Source organism: Salminus brasiliensis, chromosome 1, assembly GCF_030463535.1.
Source record: "Salminus brasiliensis chromosome 1, fSalBra1.hap2, whole genome shotgun sequence".
In the NCBI taxonomy this organism is placed as follows: Eukaryota; Metazoa; Chordata; class Actinopteri; order Characiformes; family Bryconidae; genus Salminus; species Salminus brasiliensis.
This window is the reverse complement of record NC_132878.1, coordinates 73355300-73377792: the sequence shown is the minus strand read 5'-3', so window position 1 is coordinate 73377792 and position 22493 is coordinate 73355300. Positions and strand designations below refer to the sequence as shown.

General features: G+C 40.2%; 1 protein-coding gene across 1 annotated transcript in view; it reads left to right on the top strand.

Moving 5' to 3' along the window:
* Positions 1-22493, top strand: part of cntnap2a (contactin associated protein 2a) — a 514884-nt gene that overhangs the window by 280334 nt on the left and 212057 nt on the right. The window contains exons 9-10 of the mRNA XM_072688821.1: positions 9047-9196; positions 21940-22102. Coding sequence (XP_072544922.1) covers positions 9047-9196; positions 21940-22102 — 313 coding nt within the window. The remainder of the gene's footprint in view (positions 1-9046; positions 9197-21939; positions 22103-22493) is intronic.

Below are 22493 nucleotides of genomic sequence, written 5' to 3'. Positions count from 1 at the left end.
GCATCTGAGTAGCATTTTCTGGCACATTTGTAAATGTGTGAAGGTCAATGTGATGTCTTAGGATTTTAATTTGATCCATCAGCATTGTTTCTCAGCAAGATTTATTCAGGATGGGCTCTGAGTGGGTCAGCGGTCTAATGCTCTGCCACTGTGGCCCTGGGGTCACGAGTTCATGCGGCTTTGCCATTAGCGTCCATAACTCGAGAGAGCAGAATTGTCTAGCTGGTGCGGCAGAGCTGAGGACCCAGCGCTGTCCTTTTCTACAGGGTGTTGGCTGCTCAACGACACTGCATTGGCGGCAGTTTTGAAGTGGAGATGGCTGGTTGCACATGTATCAGAGTAGACATGTGTTAAGTCCTTACCCTCCTATTGTTGTGACCTTTGCTAGTGTTGGGGGGAATTACAAACGGTTGGGTTAATTGGCAGTACCAAATTGGGAGAAAACATTTTGTACAGAATTAAAATAAATAAATAAATAAAAGATTAATTCAGGATTCATTCTAGGCTCTTAAGCTCACAGTCATTACATAGTAAGGACTTTACACTTTCACAGTGTAATTATAAAGTAGTAACCCAAATACATGTATTTAAATTACCCAAATGTTATTTAACAAATTTTTCCACCTAAAGGTTTCTTAAAGAACCATATGCAAGATGTTTCCAACATACAGAGGGATCATTTAAGCAGTCCAAAGGCCATTTAAACATGTGTTGTCATGGTTCTTCATACAAGCACTGTAAAGAACACTTGGGGAACAGGGTAAAAAGTTATTAAGGGTGTGCAATTTCTGGAATATCTACAACTTTCCTGTTATAGACCTCAAGGCTTGCCTGTGTGTAAAAAAAGGAGAGAGAGAGAGAGGGAGATTGAATGTGGGCACATGTAACATCAAAATATCTATTCATAGAAAACCAGAAACTTTGTGTTCCTCTTAAAGCTATGCTGGCCGAAGAGGCCGTCATTAGGCTGCCCAGACCATCATTAATCATGGCCCGGTGTCTGTTTTCCAGAAGAGAAGCCTTCCCTGCGCTCTAGTTTTTGATGACATTATTGCACCGGGAGCCTCCTGGCTCGTCGTTGTTGACCTCTCTCCTTCTCCGCTCCAGAACCACACACTCAAACATTGGCCTTACCCTGATGACGAATAGACCTAGGGGGCTTTGTATCGCCGTAATTGCATCACTGCTTTGGAAAACCCTCATGAGAATTGGCTTGCTCTTTAAAGGGCAACAGGGAAATGCCCTTCAAATGTCATTCAAGCTTTAATAGCCAAAGATGTCCAAAGCATTCTCTAAAGCATGGTAAACCACTGTGTTGTTTTCATTTTTAGTGGCATAAATGCGTCTATAAAGCTGTTGTCATAACAAGAACCAATATCTCTAAAATGGCTACTTTATTAGAGATGTGCCTGTATAAGTTTTTTTACATGTCAGTTCCTTACTCGAATAATAAATGACACATTATTACTGGATAATTTACAGTAGTTACTGACTAATTCATAGTGCTTGCAGAATATTTTCAGTAGTTACTAAATGATTTGTAGTTGACACTGAAATATGTATAATAAATTCTGAATAATCTATAGTATATACTGAATAATTTACAGTAGATTCTAAATAATTCATAGTAGATTCTGAATAATTTACAGTATATACTGTACTCAGATGGAATGACAAACACCTTTTGACGTGGATTTGACAACAATGGTGTTTTTCCTATTATTACAAAAGAGTAATATGTATTTTGTGTTTCTATATATGCTTGTGTGTGTGTGTGTACGTGTGTGTGTGTGTGTGTGTATGCGTGTGTGTGTGTGTGTATTTAGGTCTGTAGAGCTGGAGGTCAGCGTTTAAAAGCAGAGCTGATTAAGCAGGTGGATAAGCAATGAGGCTTGGTTGATGGGTCAGAGTTCGAGTCACACACACAGTGTTAACAGGGGGTTTCATCCCCTCTTAATTAATCTGCATCGGCGTGAGGTGATCGCAGGGTTTCCCATGGCGACGTGCAGGAACTCAAATGCCAGTGACCTTTCACCCTGTAAGACTCTAATTAGGTGCCACTCTGGAGGCTGAGTACAGTCAGGCTGTAGAGATGAAGAATGCACGGAGAGACTGCGCTACACCCTAGTTCATCTCTAAATGTAAACCACCTGTCAGCACACTGAGAAATGTGCTGCTCTGCATTTACTTACAAAATAGCTTTAGTCCATATTAATGTTTTTTTTTTTTTTTTGTAATATGTTACTATATAACTAAGACTAAAGGAGTTTCTCAGTTTTAAGGACAATATTGTGATGTTGTATGTAAATATAATAGAAAATTGCCACAATACTTAAAAGGCTAGTTAGAACCGAATTTATTGTTTTATATATTTTCTTTATTTTCTTCGTATTATTATTATTGTTATCATCATTAATTTTCTAGTAAAAACTTTAAATACAAGTTCTTAAAAGAAAACACAAATTTGGCCTCTACCTTTAACCCATCCATGCAGTGAACACACACAGTGACAGTGAGCACACATGCCCAAAACGTTGGGCAGCCTTTACCGTGGCACCTTGGGAGCAGAGAGGGTTTGGGGCCTTATTCAAGGGCCCAGCAGTGGCAGCTTGACGACCCAGAGTATCCCTACAACCCTACAGCCACCACTGCCCCACACTACACATACATCTGCAGTCAGAACAGTGGGAACTGAAGATAGAGTACAACACTGGAATCTAGCTGTCAGGTTTAAAACTACACAAAACCAGTCTTTACATTAAACTATTCATTAATTTAATAATATATTACATACAAACCTTGTAACTCACTTCAGAAGTAGTTGTTGTTTACAGTACCTGCTAAGATTATGCCAGCTTCCACCATTCTGGTAATAAGGATTTATCTGTTACATTAGCATTAAGCTAGCATAAAGCCACTCTCCAAAATAACTGCAGACTTTTGAAGCTCTGAACAGACAGTATTTAAGTTACATATTCTTTCCCTTAGATGTAAGTGTTTAGATGTCGGCTCCTGCTGTGAGAAACCCCAGAGCCTGTCTCTGAATATTACTGCAGTCTGTTAGCTTAGCTAAACTTACTCTACTGAGGACCGAGTATGGACCAGTTATCCCACAGAGAGCCTCTTAATGTCAGTCATTAACACACACAGTGTAATGTGTGTGATATGTGGCGCTACATCACCGTCCTACACTGTCTTTTCTGTCAGAGACGTCAGTGTGAAACATCAGCTGCTGAAAGTTTGAGAGCTGGCTGAGTGGGCATGTTTGTTTGAGTGAGGGGCAAGACGCTTGTTGGATGTGACGTAGTATTGAGCAGAAAATCTGAACTGCGTTGTAGGAGCTCCTGTCTTTTGTTAAAGAGAAATACGCAGAAATGGCAACGAGCCCACTTTTCACAGTTTCTCTGATGGTAGATACAATGACAAGCGGCATATATGCAATGTGCAAAATACCCAGCGGCAATCGGGGGTCCCCTTTGCTGACTGCCAACTCACTGACAATCATCTGCAAAACATTCAGTTCACTGTTTGGAACTGTTTCATACTCCTAGAAGAGAACTTCTTTTTCTGTTTTTCATATCAGAGCAGAGCCTCAGCAGCTTAAAGCATGTGAATGGCTCACTACGCGAAATCCCCTGCTGCTAGACTATTGTTGTGAGTGCTCGAACTACTAAAATGGTGTTGATATCAGTCAAAAATGAGAAACCTTTGCTTACAGCAATCCATTTAGGTCACATAGAAGAAAAAGAACCAGTGTTGTTACTGTGCTGGTAGGGTAGGTACATGTATGACTTACATAAAAGATAAATAGATAGATAGATACAATAATAAGGAATAATAAAGATTTAAAATACAGATAAATACATTAAAATAAAAACAAATAATAATGAACAATGGAAGAATAATGAATATATGAGTGAATAATAATGTGCAGTAGGAGTGTGTATCAGCACATATGACAATACTGAATGTGCATGTGGTGGTTGGTGTAGCACAACAGATAACACTACTACTGGCCAATGAGCTACCACACCATGTGGGAGACTGGGGTTCGATTCCCAGTCTGGGTGACTGTGCAGTGCTACACCAACAAGAGTCCTTAAGCAAGACTCCTAACACGTCGATCCATATCTGTAATACAACTACTGTAACATGTAAGTCCCTCTGGATAAGAGCGTCTGCTAAATGCCACAAAAAATAAAACGTAATGTTTTGGTATTTAAGTAAAGTGTTAAATAGTGTCCAGGAGTGCAGATGTACAGGATCTACAGTACATTGTTAATAGTGCAGATAAATAAACCTATGATTGAGCATAAAAGACTCAGTCCTCATCTGTCCTCTTCCCCCGTCCAGCCCCACTGGCGAAGAGTTGAAGAGCCTGATTGCTCTTGGAACAATAAGTGTGTATGTATGCCGTATGGGGTGCTGTGACATTTTTAGTGTTGGCCAAGCTAACAAGCAAATTTTAATAGGCTGTGCTACCATTAAAGTTTAAGAGTTATTTGGTGATTCAGTCTGTCACACTGTTTAGTCTGTTGCGCTTGGGAAACCAGTGTTTAACCCCTTAACAGAAAAAGGTTTATTCCACACTAGGTTGTATTATTCAGTAATTACAGGGACTTCTGTACAAACTGGTGGGTCTATTCTTTGGTAATAGAAGTTTGCAAGAACACTTCTAGCCTAGCTGTGGTCCATAGGCAAACAATCACAAACAATGCCATAACATATTCTGAGAGGAAAGCTTCTTGGATCCCACAGAAATTGTTTTGAAGCATACAGTAGGTTACGCCCCCCCCCCCCCCCACACACACACACACACACACACTCACACTCCTGCACTGTACTGTAGGTGTGTCCACATGTGACTTACTACACTTTTATTTACTTATGACATCTCTAAGCACGGACAGTGTGCCTGCATACAGTGTGCTGACTTTGCACATTCACCAATCACAGATCCCATCACCTTTGTGCTTGTCGCTCTCTGGGAAGCTATTACCATTAATTTCCTGTAAAATTGACTCACAGTGGCAGCTTCTGCCCAAAGCCATCTATTCTTTCCTCTCGTCGTATACTCCAGAGAGCCGGACTTTGACAACCATGTTCAGCTGAACGCACCGTCCCCCGCAACTGTCATGCAGCTGCACGAGCACAAAATGGACAGTGTGTGAGTAAGACTGATGGATGGAAACAATGAGAAGATGAATACACCTCTGTTTCATGACCAATATCTGACTTATCTCGCAGCAGGAACTGTGTTCAAGGTGGCATGCCCTTGTTCAAACCTACTAGACTGTGGCCTCTGCGTGAGAGAAAGAGAGAGGGAGGGTGGAGAAGTGAGAAAAAGAGAAAGGAAGGCAATAGCTCAGTGCCCTGTGCTGCATGACAGTGGCCAAATGGTCAGCGGGGAGCTTCGCAGAGTTAATGTCTTTTCATCCTCATATGATTAATGGTAAAAAAAGACTTCATTTTTTCACTCGCTGCTTGTTATTATGTCCTAGCAGCTTCTCGGCCTTCGCGATGACTCACAAGTAAATAACACGTGGCCGTGATTTATCGACCACGACTGTCGACTCGCCGGCTATAGTGGAAAAAGTTCACCTGGACATTGAGTCCTTCAGAATAAGCATTGGCCGCTGATTGAGATTCTAAGAGTGCCTTGTAATTTGGCACTCATCAACCTATTGACCCGCCTGATGGAGCAGTGTTGTCTGAGCTGAACGAGTGGTAATCAGACAGCTACAATAGGCAGAGCACTTGATAAAGCATTCTACTTGAATAAAGCTACAATAATCTCTGATTGCATTTTTATGAAGTCAAGCCAGTCCAGTTCTTGTTGTGTGAATGTGTGTATTGTTCAGGAGGAATTTGTTGCATGAAAATCAGGACATGACATTTTTGCAGATGGCACAGGACTGTTATTAGTTATTTATATTTGTTATTATCATGAAAAACCAACCATTTTTACATTGTTCCTGCCTTTTATGTTTTATTCTACTGTTCCAATGCTTACCCAGTAGCTGTGACTCCCCTATCAAACGATATTAACGGCATTAATAAGGGTAAAAGCTAGCATGTGCTTCCTTTTAGTCACCACCAGGCTTCACCATGCAACATCTATGGACAGCTGAAAGCACTTGGAGAACAACACTAACTGCCAGTTCTGTTCTATGAGCTAACAGGCACTGACTAGCATCGTACTGAGCAACAGTTAAAGAGCGAGGGAAAGTAGGGACCATCCTGCTCATCCAGAGGGAGCTTGGCCAGTTATGCTCTCTGAGACTCCTGGCCACAGATGACTGGGCCACTACTGGGGATTGAAGCAACAATCTCCTAAAAACAGAGCCAACATTTAGATGGTTTTAAACTCTTTGTGCTCATTCGTGTAGTAGTGAGTGGAATACTGGTTTATTCAGTATACCATTTAAAATGTGTCCTAAGGTCTGTATTTCTTCATTACCATAATACTGCTGCAAAACAGAAAAACGCAAAACTAATATTTGTGCTGTGTAATTTAGACGCATTAAAAAACGGCACAAATGCGTAGCACAAATTTGATGCTAGCAACCATAGGCTAGGATACACAAGTTCTCCCAAAGCCCCCCCACTCGGCAGTTTTCGTGTTCAGATTATTTAAAAGAAACCCATTTGTTACACTTGCTACAGTTAACTGGAGGTTACGGTCAGTAGAGGTGAGCTCTCAACCAGCTCTGTGAACCACTAAAGGGTAGCTCTTGTCTGTCACTGCCACACAAAAAAAATTTGCTCTTTTGCTCTTTACATCTCTTTTACGCACACATACAAACACACGCACACACACACACACACACACACACACACACACCTGGACAAACCTATTCAGAACAGTTAAAAAAAAAATGACAAGCTTTTTAGGTCTCTCAAACACTTCAGTGCAAATAACAAATGCTTTTCCTCATTATCACTACCTAACTGCTCCATGAGGTCAGTCATCAAAGCCACAGTTCTATAAAACAATAGAGTCCGACTCGGTCGCAAAATAGGCATCAAAAGTATGAGAACCTGAAATTAGGATGAAACCAAAGGGTGGACTGTATACTAGGCACAGTTTTTAAAGGTATACCACAGCAGCACTCGCACAATGCATGAGCACCCAATAAGAACATACATGCGCTAGTCTAGACAATCGTAACTGTTGTCTGTTCATGTTTAAGGCTGGTTCTTACCTAGTTCTTACCTTTCACGTTGCAAAAGCCAGTATTTATATGTAAAGGCATGTAAGGATTGCATAGATAACTGGGAAAAGGTGAAGTTACACGAAGGTAATTTTCTCCAGAGATCACATTATATTTGATATAAGCATAAAAAGTATGTGAATTAAAAGAAAACAGTTCCCAGTGTATACTCCACTGCACCGATGACTGTTCTGCTGAAGTCCAGCAGCCCTGATAAATGTTTCAGATCATAAATGTGTATTAATTGCAAAATAAGCCACAACCTACAAAGACAGACTTACTGTTTTCTAATAGGTTTCCAAGGGAATTGTGACTGAGCAACATCCATGTTAAGACTAAAAAATGGCTTTAACATACACAACATGTACAAATGGCTTTAACACACCTTATATTACTTAAAGCCTTCAATTTATACATGATAAAATTTTAATGTTTTAAAAGTATGCATACTCTATGAAAATAGAATAAGCCACACACCAATATAAAGTTCCAGGCATTCAAAAAAAAGCAAATAAATAAAAATACTGTGATTTGCAGTAAAACCAACAAAATCTGAATCTGAAAAATACTGTGATCATTGTTTTTGCTCATACCGCCCAGCTCTACATTCAATACATTTATGCATTATTGTAATTTATTCTTTTTCTGCTCCACATATCTCCTAAACAGCATGAAACTGGCACTGACCTCACTTCCATTGGAGGAACCCATAGGCATTGACTGAAGTTTATAGGACTGCCTTCTGCATTAGGCCACTGCAGGGTTTTATTTAAGCATTTTGCAATAGCAAGAAACATCTGGCTGAGCGTCAGTATAAACTTGGATGAGCCAGTAATGAGTGCACTCACAGCTGCTATATATACTTCTGTACTTTGAAAAGGGCTGCATGACACATGGGTGCTATAGAAGTGGGGTTTTTTTCTTCATTTGTCCAGAAATGCAGTACAAAATATGTCAGTATTCTTCAAACATCTGCCCAAATCAGTGCACTTAGATCAGGGTTATTCAGTTTCACTTTTTAATTAGTTTTTCTTTTTATTAGTTTTCAGTGTCAGCATAGTTTATGAGGTAATTAACAACGGGGCATATGCACAGGGGCCCTGGCTACTAGGGTGCCCTCAATAAGCATGGATTTCTAACAGATTAGTCAGGAGTAGAGCACAATTTCTGAAAATCTGAAATGGATTTTGGTCAGTGAGAAGCATGTGATGCAGGTTGTTGAAATATCATGATGTGTATCCTGCGTATAGTGAAGCTACATTTAGAAGATTCTATACTTGTACTGCCCCACACAACACATCTAGTTTAAAACTAATATTACCTGTAAAATTAGATTATTCCACTGTAAAATAACATTGAAAATAGCATAATTATTGGCATTACTTTGAAGTAAAATTAAAATCAGCAAAAAGATCTTATCTTACAATAAAACAACAAATAATAAAAAAAAACATAAGTAAACTAAATAAACTAACTAAGTAAAATAAATAAATAATCTCAAATGGGAAATGTTAGGGATCTTGACTAGATTTAAAACGCAATCTTGTCTTGTCAATAAAATTGGCACTATTTAGTTGTTTAGTCTTGCGTTTGTCAGTGTATGTGGTTATATTTTTTAGTGTAAACGATGATGAGTCAGATAAGCATTAACAGTTTCTTAATAAGTCAATACAGGCCACATCTACAGTAACTGGTACCTCATTCTATGCTTTTCCTACTCATGTTTCACTGAGACCTGGGCCCTGAAAGTGTTTTGCATAAGGTGGATGGTGAGCATACACTGCAGTGTGGAAGGAATGGCAGTAACGTTCTTCTTGTCTGCTTTGTCTTAGGCTCTGGGCTGAACGATGGAGAATGGCACGATGTCCGTTTCTTGGCCAAAGAGAACTTTGCCATGCTGACCATTGATGGTGATGAAGCTTCAGCTGTGAAAAGCAACACCCCCATCCAGATCACTACAGGAGGAACGTACCACTTTGGAGGCAAGTGATTCAGTGTGTCAGTCTTGGAAACCAGATAGCTATCTACAATCTATAATCTAATGCAGAGGTTTGGACACCCAAATTTAGTTAATATTCTAAGCGTAACTCTATTTTCTGAATTTAACACAACATATTTAATTGAAATGCATTTTAAATTTCATTTCATTAATTTATTGGAATGGAATGGAATGTGTTTAATAAGGTACTAAACAGTAATCATTTTATTCTCATTTTAATAAGGACTTTTGCATGTGTAGAAGTGTGTATTTATAGAGGGTGGGACCTTTTTTACACTCCTGAAATCGTGCAGTTTGTTTGTGTGGATACGGATGGGAAGTATGTCTGGGTGGATAACTTGCGGTGTAGAAGCTTATGTTAAATAGAGCCGAATATGAACGAAACTTACTGAACTAAGATTTTAAATCTGAGTGTTTTAAGAAAGTTCTGTGCCAGACCCAGTAGGGGACGCTAGTAATTTAGAAAGTATTGATATACCCTGCCTTAAGTTTGAGGAGTAACACATAAACATGGTAAAATAATGCAGTCGACTATAATGCTGAATATACTCCAGTACAGGAGTATAGTGGGTTTACGTTTTTCCCTGTTCTCCATCTTTCAAAAGCAGTTCTAGTTGCTCTAGAGCTGAAGCCAGTGAAAGAAAGTGAAAGCACCATGTTTGTTATCATCAACAATAGCAACAGCATCTAGTTGTCTTTCATCTGCAAGTCAGTTCAAGTCTCGAGTCTTGGAGGAGTACAAGTCAAATCTTAAGGATTTTATATATTTTTTTCAAGCCAAGACCAAAGTAAAAATTGTGAGTCACTCAGCCCAAGTCCACACCTCTGCCTGAAACATTTGCTGCATTTTTCACGAAGCGTGATTAGCGGAATGAAATTCAGTGTTAGCTTGCACTGCTTTTTAACACGTTGGTGAAACTTCATTGGATGTGGCAGAAGATTCTGGAGGAGAGTGTCTCAGATCTTCCCTCTTCTTCTCTCTGGTGCATTGGGAGCTGAAGTTAATGCACAAAGGCCTGTCTTTATTCACTTTACTTTTACTTTAAGTCTTGGACAGCTCCAGAGATCTGCACTATAAAGGAGATGAGAAACTTTTTTTATAGCTCTAACGCATGCATTCAGACGGCTCCAGCACACCACAAAATATTAATGTACTTTCATGTCTAATTTAATTTCTTCTGAAAATTAAAAAGAGGACGTTCTACTTAAGGAAGAGGAGTAAACTAGTTTCCTAAAGGAAAAGTTTGACTTGCTGTGGCTCAGATGGCAGATTTCTGACGGCCAGCGATGGGGCATGTAAACAGCTACAGCACGCAGGTGCTATTTAGGGACTTTCTGTTCTGGCTTAAAACATATGCAAACGTCAGAGTGTCTGTGCCCGTTACACTGTCACGAAGCATAATTCTATGTTAGACACATTAAAGGGGGTTTCCACCAATGTTTCTACATTTCAGCATACGGTAAAGATGCGAACAGTTGGGGTGTAGCGATACACAAAAGTCACAGTTCAGTACACACCAAGTTTGGACCTCACAATTTGGTAAGTTTCCAGGACAGCCAGGGGTAAAAACAACAAAACAAGGTTTTTTTTATATTTCTTTCTGTTTTCATTTTAGACATTATTCAGCTAAGCTTAGCATGACATGTTGCTAACAGGTTATAGCTTAAAGCAGGGGTTCCCAAACCTTTTATAAATAAGGCCCACCTGTATCCGCTTTAATCCAGTATTCTGTTCTTTTATAAAACAGTAAAAAAATGAGCCTTAGATATAACATATTAGATATAACATATTAATACACCTCAATGCACTTCTTACGCATGGCCATCTACTAGCACCAAATTGTGACCCCTGTACTGTGGCAGTTCAATACAAATACACATACTGTTACACCGCTAGTAAACAGTCATGCAGAGGGAAAGGGTTGCTGTGAAATGGTTCAACATAGAGAAGTTTACAGTGGTGGTGATGGAAACCAGGGGACTAAAACACATATACAGATATAGCCATTTTATTTATTGAAGTAGGTGTTTATAATAAAGTAACCAGTGAGTAGAAATACAAACTAGGTGTTTTAAATAAAGTGTCCAGAGACTGGAAGCACAAGGTAGATGTTTCTAATAAATTGATCAATGAGGGAAAGTACAAGGTTGATGTCTCTAATAAAGTGGCCAGTGAGTGTCAGTACAAAAGAGGGGTTTCTAATAAAATGGTCACCATGTGGAAGCACAAGGTATGTGTTTGTAATATAGTGAACAGTGAGTGGAAGCACAAGGTAGGGGTTTTGAATAAAATGGTCAATGAGTGGAAGTACAAGGTTGCTGTTTCTGATAAAGTGGCCAGTGAGTGAAGTACAAAAGAGGGGTTTCCACTAAACTGAATACTGACTGTGTTTATGCTGTAAATTACACAAAAGTGGGTTTCCTTGTTTCCCTGCCAGCTCAATGTGCCATCATTACAACGTATCTAGATATATTTATGTCACTTTTCCCACACACATAAACTCTGAGTACACCATTGATGCACCCACACTCACCCTTCGTCCCGCCATCTGTCCAGTCAGGCCTATTGGCAGTGGTCTAACATAAGGAGGCGTGGAGTGGCTGAGGACGGCAAGCATGCAGAGTAAAAATGGCAGTCCGTCTCCAAATGGACTGCAGTGTCTGCCACTATCCGCAGAGCTGCCAGTTAATGTTGAAGGATAGTGTGGCTGATAGCTTTATCAGCCTCACTCATCTTCAAAAAGGCTTCAATGAGGACGGAGATGCAACCTGGGCCCGGCCAGCCCTGACAGCACATTTACACACGGCGGCCCGCAAAACGAGATCAAAAAGCCTCTCCGCCGCCTCACACGCTCCTGATGGATCGCTCAGGCCCCGCCGTAATTATCAATCAATGATCCTCCATCCATTGCTGTTATTTCCAGCGGAGAAGTGATATGTCTCTGCTTTCTAATTTGTTTACGACCGATTTCTCCAGCGTGGAAAATAGTCTTCTTTACTCCAGAAGTGCAGGGCCTGTGAACTCAGAGCTCCTCTGTTTGCCCCGCCAGGGATTTTTTGACATAATCAAATAGATTATCTTCAGACCCTTTAGACTGTATACTTGACTATTCTGTAAACATGAAGCTGAATTCCTTAACTCACTTTTTATACATAACTATACATTATTTATTTACTACCTATTAACTGTTTAATTTCATTATTATTATTATTATTATTATTATTATTATTATGAAATAATCTAACTATCTAAATACACTGCGGTTTAGATTCTATAAAGACTGGACTCGGTGACACAGTGTTGCACACAGCTCCAGGGGGATGTGAATTTGATCCTTGCTCCGGTTGATGTCTGTGTGGAGTTTGGTGTGTTCCCCCCATGCCTGGGTTTGCTACAGGTACTCTGATTTCCTCCTGCTTCCCAAAACTGTAAATAGAAGGTGTATTGGACTAAATTGCCCCTAGGTGTGGAGTGTGAGTGAATGGTTGTGTGTGTGGTACCCAGCAATGAACTGGCATCCTATCTTGCCTATTCCTGTCTTGTGCCCTATGATTCTGGGTAGGCTCCGGACCAACCACAACCATGACCAGGAAGAAGTGGATAAGATGGATAAGTGGATGAATAACCTTTTCTGTTTGTATCAATAAACAATGAATAATTCATGCACAATTACATCATGCTATGATGCTGCTACTACTACTACTACATGCAGCATGCTAGTACCATAAGTTATTCTGTATCTGCTGATTATTTAGCACCTGCTAATTATTCTATTATTTACTATTATTATCTATTATGATTTTATAAGTAGCACATCTATTATGAATTATTCACAATCTGGTATGAGTTTTATGTTCAGTTCTGTAGCTGCCTTTAAAAGATTCATTCTGAATGCTGATTACTTGCTATGTACTCATCTTGTCTGACTGTAGAGGCTGCAACGCATGGCCAGGTGTTAGCCCCAGCGCTGTGCTAGCATGGCCAAGCAGCGTAATTGAGCCTGTTGATGCTAAGAGGCTAATTCAGAGGCACAGGCCAGAGCACATCAGATTTAATTGTGTATAATCATCAAATTCAAGACTCTGTCCAATCAGCGGCATGGCGACAGCAAGGTCAGCAGCACAAATCACTGGGCCAGATTGAGTTGCCCGTAGCAGCTAATGAAAAGTGTTTCATTACAGCTGTAGCTCATATGCCACCGTTCTCTCTGTCATCCGGCCCGTCATGTCCGTTCCAGCACTCTTCCATTTTAACTCACCCTGCTATTGGCTGACCCCTCTCTTGCTGTGAAAGATTTAAGCAGTTGCATAGGGCTTCTGTGTGACTAAATGTGTGTGTGTGTGTGTGTGTGTGTGTGTGTGTGTGTGTGTGTGTGTGTGTGTGTGTGTGTGTGAAGTTGCTGTCACACAAAACCCCTGTATTCGTTTTTGTATTGTGTTAGAATATTGTGATGTATGGACCAGTACAAATGCTCCAAAATGACTTGTTACTTATTAATAAATATTTTTATATTGACTTTGTACATTGACATTGATCATTAAGGAGGTTTTTTTTCTTCTTCTCTGAAGTGGCAGAGGCAAAATCTATATCAGTGCTGTCTCACGTGAAATGTTGAAATTTGTCAACTACAAAGCAAGGAAAAAAACATAGCTTTATTTTAGAAGTGTTAACACAATTATTTTGCATTCTTTTGTACTAAAAATATGAGGGATAGTGGGCTCTCTAAATGTTCAGAAATGGCCCAGGGTATGAGGAAGGCCATTTTTGCAGTTGCTATTTATTTTGAATATTTATTCATAACTGGGCATGTATTTAGTTTTATACAGTGAATACTGAGAAGGATATTTCTGAGCCTGGATTACATTTACAATATTTACCATATTTTCCAGTTTCAGCAAACTTTGTTTATCGTTCGTATTCAGATTTTCATGAGAAAGGATAACAAAATTGCACATTTTAATACTCTGCAGTTATTGCAGAGTGTACCATCTTTGTCTGGTTTGGGTTGGACAATATCCTTATCATGTGGAGATGATTACCCCCACTGAGTGAGAACATAAACATGTGTTGGAGGAAGATAAAGCACTATCTTTGGCTCTTGTATATACCTGATTCTAATTCTCATTACTGTCAGATTGACTTGGAGCAGATTGTGTTTTGCTGTAAAACCCCTGACATTTCTCAGGTTGATTCAGGTCACTCGGGAGTGATACGTGGCTTTATCACTGCCTGCTACTTTCACAAGGTCGCATATCATGCAGAGGAGGGACAGCCAAGCACTAAAACACGCCTAGGACACTGTCATGCTAAACACTGTCCTTATCTAGAATCCTTTCACACAATAAAGCATAAAAACTGAATGCAGTTCATTGTCATGCTTGTTAAAAGCGTCCATATGAATGAATGAATATGAGTTTATCAGCTTGTTTTCTCAACCTTTTTAAAGAAGGGGCTCAGGACTAGAGGTCCCCAACCTGTAACTCCTGTAACCTGTAACCCTGGTGTACCTGATTCTCTTCATCTGCTTCAGTGTTATTATCTTACCCAACATGTGAACCTTATTATGCACACAAATGATAGATGCATTCTTGATATTGCCTGCACTCCATTAGGTACTTTCCCCTCTAACTTGTGTGGCAGTGATTTTAATATCTTTAATCATAAAGCTGATCTGTTTGATCAGTTTGATTTTCTGTCCAGTGCAGCGACATCATACATGCCGTAGTATCACCTTTAGGAAATATTAAAACGCCAGCCCGTCTGCTCTTGATACGTTTTTCCCTCAGGGAAAAATAATGTCATCTCCCGAGGCTCTGGTCACTCACTATGATCACATTGTCTTAGCCACCCTAAATCAGTATGCCTCTGGTTTACCTGAGTTACAGTGTATTAGAGAGTCAACAAGAGCATCTACAAAGGAGTGTACAGGTTTAACTGGCTTATGAGTATGATGTACTTTGCTATAAGGAGAGGCTATAAAAGGCCAGTACTGACTATTATACCAGTGTCTTTAGCAACAGTCAGAGAAATTAAGCACTTTTCTCTACTATCAATAAGTTGTTGAGGTTTGATAATAACTTCGTCTTAGCCCATCCTCAGAACTTCGCAGTAAGTTCTTGACATTTTTTAATGAAAAGATTGACAATATCTATTTTACACTCCAGCAGTCTTCTAGCTCTGTGGACACACCTGCCTTATTCCCATCTCCTGTCAACAGTTATTTATCTATGTTTGCCTCAGTAGATGAAAGTTATGGTGCTAGGCTTATCAGGGTATCCAGATCTGGAGCTTGTCTCTTGAATCCCATGCCCATCCTGATAGTTAAAGCATATCTTCCCTCCCTCTGCCCTCTTATAACATATGACCTCGACGTGTCCCTTAGATCTGGTTCGGTCCCTTTCAACCTACAAATTACTACAATTCCTCTAGCTCTTAAAAAGACAGGTTTTAAGAACTACATTTCTACCCTTTCTTTTTCTATCAAACAGCGTAAGAGTGGCTGTCCATCCAGCAGCCTATTTGAGCAGTTTCAGTCACATTCAAAGCATGACTAAAACAGCATATTTTTATTCTTTCCCACTCTGTTACTGAGACCCACTCTGTTATTTTTTTTTTTTTTTACATCCAGTCTTGACTACTGCAGTTCTGTTCTCTTTGGTCTACTTGCCTGTGGGCTGAAGAAGTTGTGGTGTGTCCAGAATGCAACCGCTAGAGTTCTTACACACACATACACACACCAGACTACAAGAACATGTAACTCTAAAACTCTCAAAAACTTAGACTGACTCCCTGTCCGCTTCTACATACAGTATAAAATACTTATTTTGGGTCCTGCACAATACCTTTCTGATCTCCTTCACAGGTATTTCGCCTCAATGTTCTCTCCAGTCCTTTGACACTCACCTGCTTTCTACATACGTTTGGAGCTAGGGCTCAACCTTCCACAAAAAAATGACAAAAAGTTTCTAAAGTTTCATTCACTTCATGCTCACAGCCATGACCTTAACAGTAGTCTGTGGTTTCACTAACTGTTACTAGAGCCAGGCTGTGGAATGGCAGCACGGGTGACCTTTATTAGGACATTTATAAAAACCACAGCCAGAACAGACAGGGGTAAAGGAAAGGACAGACAGAGTAACAGGAGGATAATCAACATTCAAAATCCACACAACAGTCAACAAGGGTCACCATACCGGAACATGCTGGGGACAAAGAAACAAGGTGACGAGGAAAATACAATAACAGAGTTGAGAACAGAGAACAGCTTGAAATTGCACCCAATACATTGCAAAGAAGCAAGACATGAAGAAACGATATGCATACTAATTAGCTGGCAGACACAGACAACACTCGGGCAGAAATAAGAAAAAAATGAAAACCTTTTTTTGCTCGTAAAAACACTATTAGAATAAATATTACTGAATACTGAATACAGATGAATAAAATAACAGAACTGAATACAAAAAAGTGATTCTGTGTGCTTCCGTGTGTTTATTAAAAACAAACCTTCTCTATAGAAGTCCAGTATTGTTTGTAGTTTTCATCCAATGCCAAATAATGGTACTTTTACCATTTTACTTACTGTAATTATGTTCTTTTTCTGTTGTTATATGTTGTTTTCTATGCATAAATGCAGTTATTATCCAGATGAAACAATATATGTAGCTGCCTAAGACCTACACTATGCTGTATGTGCGGATTCTGTTAAGTATCTCTCCAATATTCACTGTCTTTAAGCAAACACAGGTTCTCAGCAGTTGATAGATATGACTGTGCAAACTCATAAAGTCATAATGCAATGCAGCCAGAATGGGACAAGAGCCAGAATTGGTGCAGAGTTATAATAAGCAGAGACATATTGGGGCATGACTGTAAAGGGACAGAGCCGAACGCTGTGATGCTATAACAGTTTAGGGAAAACAACTGGAGGAGCCAGAACATGGTAGGGGCCTTAAAGGGTAGAATCATTAAGGGGGCTTAGCCATAATGGGGTGGGGTCACAATTTGGCTGAGTTATGAAGGAGAAAACCCGTAATGAGGCAGGGTTACAATGAGACAAAGCCAGAATCATGTGGAGTCATAAAGAGGCAGAACCATAGTAGAGCAGGGACTTAACCATAACATTGGAAAAGAGTCCTAATGGGACCGAACCATAAGGGGGAGAGTCATAATGGGTTATGAGTTATAATCGGACAGGACTGGGATGGATCATAATGAGGCAAAACTGTACTGGCGTGGACTCATAATTGGGCCGACCTTAAAAGGGTGGGGTCATAAAGGGGCATACTGCAGTGGGGCGAACCCAGATTATAATGGTAGATTATGATGTGGCTTGGAAAAAGGTGGAGATTAGGACCCATTGCTGTTCGAGGGGGTTCAAGAGTGGCATCTAATATGTGGTTAGTCAACTGTGATAGAAATTGGGGAGTTTTTTTTTTTTTTGGCCAGAAAGTGATTAGAGTGATTTCTTCTCCCGTCTGCTGTTCAGTTCAGGTGGCGTCTCCAACACCCAAAACCCATTTTACAGAGGATGGTTTCACTCCTTTTTGTAATGGGCCTCACCAAAATTGACGACTGTCCGACAGTAGACAGCTGTAGATTGGTTTCTTTAGCACCTTAAGCAAAGGCAAAGCCTCACTGTTACCACACTGCAGTCTGGAAGGGTCGTACAGCACTCATCCAGCAGAAACAGAGATGCTATCATTCTTTTGTGCCTGACAGCTTTATGGTGGATTGGTATGTTCAGTATTACAAAAAGGGGCTCAGACAGGGCCCTCTGAACGGTGTGTATGGTACTTAACACCACAACAAGCTTCTGGGGGCAAAAATTGGTGAGCATCTGCTCTGGGCTTATTGATGAGGAAAAAAGTTTAACAGTGTGTAGCTCTCGAAGGAATCCCCCTGACTCCAGCCACTGGTCATGAATAAAACAACCAGCGCATAGGTACTCATTAATCTAACTGCACTTATTCTCCAGCTTTTTCAGAATCCAGCAGACACAAACACGCGCTGACACACACTTACACTGCTAAGTACCGTTTCTGCTGGGAGGAGAGTAAATTAAGACTGAATTGTTGTCCTCTTCCTCAGTTTTAAATTTAAGTTGTGAACATGCTCGAAAAGTAGGACTTAATCATGACTAATTACCCCCCGGAGATCAGCCGAGGGATAGGACTGGACACACAGCCACACCCCTAGGTTTGGAGGAGAGCTGTGATTGGATGTTGTTTGTTTTACTGTTAGTATAGACACAGTCAGAAAGGTTGGGCTGAAGGCTGTGATTGAACAGTTATTATAGCCATGGCCCCCAGGTTTGGCAGAGGACTATGATTGGCCGGTAATTATACCCGTGACCCCATGGTTTGACAGGGGACTGTGGTTTTTCCTGGCACGCCCCAAAGTTTGGCAGAGGGCTCGTATTAGGAAAAAGATTACAGCTTTACCCCTATGTTCGACAGAGGTCTGTGATTGGAGTGTTATTACACTGATAACCTTCACATTTGCCTGAGGCCTGTGATTGGAGTGTTATTACACTGATAACCTTCACATTTGCCTGAGGCCTGTGATTGGAGTGTTATTACACTGATTACCTTCACATTTGCCTGAGGCCTGTGATTGGAGTGTTATTACACTGATAACCCCCAAGTTCGACAGAGGCCTGTGATTGGAGTGTTATTACATATATAACCCCAAAGTTTGACAGAGGCCTGTGATTGGAGTGTTATTACAGATATAACCTTAAAGTTTGTCTGAGGCTTGTGATTGGAGTGTTATTACATATATAACAACCAAGTTCAACAGAGGCCTGTGAATGGAGTGTTATTTCAGATATAACCACCAAGTTTGACAGAGGCCTGTGATTGGAGTGTTATTACAGATATGACCCCCAAGATTGTCTGAGGCCTGTGATTGGAGTGTTATTACAGATATGACCCCCAAGATTGTCTGAGGCCTGTGATTGGAGTGTTATTACAGATATAACCTCCAAGTTTGTCTGAGGCCTGTGATTGGAGTGTTATTACAGATATGAACCCCAAGATTGTCTGAGGCCTGTGATTGGAGTGTTATTACAGATATGATCCCCAAGTCTGTCTGAGGCCTGTGATAAGAATGATATTACATTGATCAACAGAGGGCTGTGATTGAACTGTTATCACAGCCATGGCCCACAGATTTGGCCTTGATTTGACAGTTGTTATAGACATGAACCCTGACTTTGGCAGAGGAATATGACTGGAGTGTTATATGTTTGAAAGTCTCTGTAATGAATCTTGTAGTATGAGTTCCTTTACAACACACAGCAAATCAGCAATGAGTGGTAGCCAATGAGAGTGTGAGACAACCCTTGAGTAGGTTAAAGAGGGCGTAGAAAAATGTTTGCATTAACAGATGTTGCCACTTGCAGTTGTTGTGGTACAGTTTAGAGCTGTAAATTGAAGACTAATGGAATCTCTTTTGTCTGTGCTCCCTCGCCATGTTTGGGCGTCAGGAAGCAGCACAGAACATGCCACTGTTTGGAAATGATTGATTTTTTTTTTTTTTTCTTTCTGTGTAAGAATTACTGCACCTCACGTTTATTTGCATGTGATTAGGCATGATCTGGAAGATCTGTGTGGTGTGTGAACCTTGCTTGTGTTCGCTCATGTAATGTGCACACCATTTCATCCACATAACTTTAGTTTATAGGCAACTAGTGTTGTAAAGTGTGAGCAGTACAGCAGACCAAATTAAAAATAAATTGTTCAGTGTCCACTTAGCACGAATAAGACAATCTCTAAATTATGTTATTATGCTATTATGTTATTATGTTATTATGTTAAATGAAAATATCTAAGACAACCTTTTCATTAAAATGATATTAAATATGATTGAAGAAAGACAGACATTTGGAGATTTTGTAAACTAATGAATATGATCTTACAGTACTCGCAGCACTCAGTCACTTATATGGCTACTTTGAGAAAATGCATGCAATTTCTGATGTGTTGCCTTAAAAAAATGTAAAACTCCTGTTGTGGCCGCTTCATGGAATGGTAGCTTATAGTAGGACTTTAACTGATTCTGTGTACATCACTATCCGGCATTTGAATAAAGGGCATAAAGGAAAGAGATCAGGCAGCATCAGAATAATGTCATAAAGTTTTCACTATAAGGGTGTAACAGTGCGTCGCAAAAATCATAACATTGCCATGCAAAAACATGATAATATGCATTGTGGAAAAAGGCATTGTATTAACTATGATTTCTAATGAAGGTGCATTGCTTGAACACCAAAATCTGCACACATCCAGAACCAATCAACAACCACTCCAGCTCAGTCAGTCAGTGATGCACCACACTCTTTCCACCTCTTAACTCTTGTCCTATTTGTCATCATTGTCAGCATTTATCATTTATCTAAATTTGATCTGTTCATTCAGATTGTCCTGAGAATACTGAGGACTCACTATGTTCTGCCATGGATAATGTGGACCTGCATGTGGGACCACCTTACCCACAGATTCAAACAAGTGACTTTCTTTTTCTTTTGGGCCCAGTAATGAATCCATGGAGTGCAACAGGTTTAAAGAACAAGCCTTGGAACCTTCTTTAGGAAACCAAAAAGGATTCTTCTACAACTTCACCCCAAAAGAATCTTCATAGCTTCCTCTATTTTTAAGAATGTTGCAGCAATAACCCGCATCCAAGCACAAAAAGCTAAAGCACGTCTCCTTCTGCCTGCCTTTATTGATCACCTGTGCTCCCCTGGCAGCTTTTTCACGTACCCACACATCCTGGCAGTCATTCAGGCGCTACGCTGCTGTTCCTCTGCCTGTCTCCTCACCAGATGCTGGTTTATTTCTCTCCTTTTCGTCTTCGGAGAAGTGCATTTGCCATCGTGATCCCACCATTGGGACACCCCTCCTCCCCCTCCCTCTACACACCTACCCCACCCCACCCCCTCCTTCTCAGCTGCTCAGGCAGATAGACACTTGGACAGGTGCGCGAAGCAGACGAGACAGATGGTCCGCAAAACTTTCTCAACTTTGTTTTTTTTTTTTTTCTCATCCACTGTTTTTTTTTTTTTCTTCTTCACGGAAGCTGAAAACAAACTCCATCTTCTCCAGATGCTGTAATTTGTCTATTAATGTCAGGAGGCTTCTGGGTGAATCTCAGAAGGCCTTATTGTGGCTAACAATGGAGAGATTGTTGTTTATCTCGTACAAGCTTGAGCAGTTTGTCGGGTTTAGTGGTTCTCTAAAGCTTAGCCTGCCCATATTCACGTGGTATGCGCTCTACTGTTTCTGCAGATCGACTGGGAAAAGACCTCAAAAAAGCAGCAAGAGCTTTGCTGTAATCAAACTCCTAATTCTGGTTAAGTTGCATGGGAGATCAGAGGTCACGTGGGGTTTATCTACAGAGTGATCACTGATCATTGATCTTCACCATCACTAGGTGGTCATGTATTTCTTAGAGATACTGTATCAGTGTCTAATGACTTAAAGAAGTTCAACTTAAGGAATAATTCTTTTACAATCTTTATTATTTAAGTTATATTTAGAGTGAGTTTTGGTAGAAAAGGCTCGATTTTAGAGAAACTTTAGAGAGATTGTTCACAGTGGTGGCGACTAGAACCAGACATCTGAAGAATTGAATGTCCCTAAAGGCTTCTTCACAGAAAGGTATTGCCTCAAAATGCCTCACTGTTTTTTTTGTTTGTTTGTCTCTTCCTGCCTTGTCTCCAGGTTATTTCCTTCGAACGCAGGCCTCTCCATCCCAGCGCTCCTTCCAGGGCTGTATGCAGCTCATCCAGGTGGACGATCAGCTGGCCGATCTGACCGCTGTGGAACAGGGCAGGCTGGGAGCCTTCGAGAACGTCAGCCTGGACATGTGTGCCATCATTGACAGGTTAGAGCTTCTGCTGCATCACCTGACCACCACCTTTTTAAATGGGCATGCCAAGAAAGAGAGTGAAGTTTAGCCCGAGTCAGAAACACACACACACACACAAACACAGTTCTTGCCATAGTAAGCTAGGATCAATGGTGGTCTGGTGCCTGGCCTCTGACACCACTTAATTCATCAGCTGTTTCTGTGTTGCTGTACTGTTCAGATGTAATTACAAAAGTGAAATTATTAATAATTACATAATTATGTTCTGATTTTCATTTACAGTTAATTACTCTACTGTTCAACAGTTGAGGATTAGTGCTTTTTTCAATAATACATAACCAATATTTTGGCAAATAAAGTTTTCATAGCAATACTAAATATTTTTAGATTTATTTTTTTTTATTTA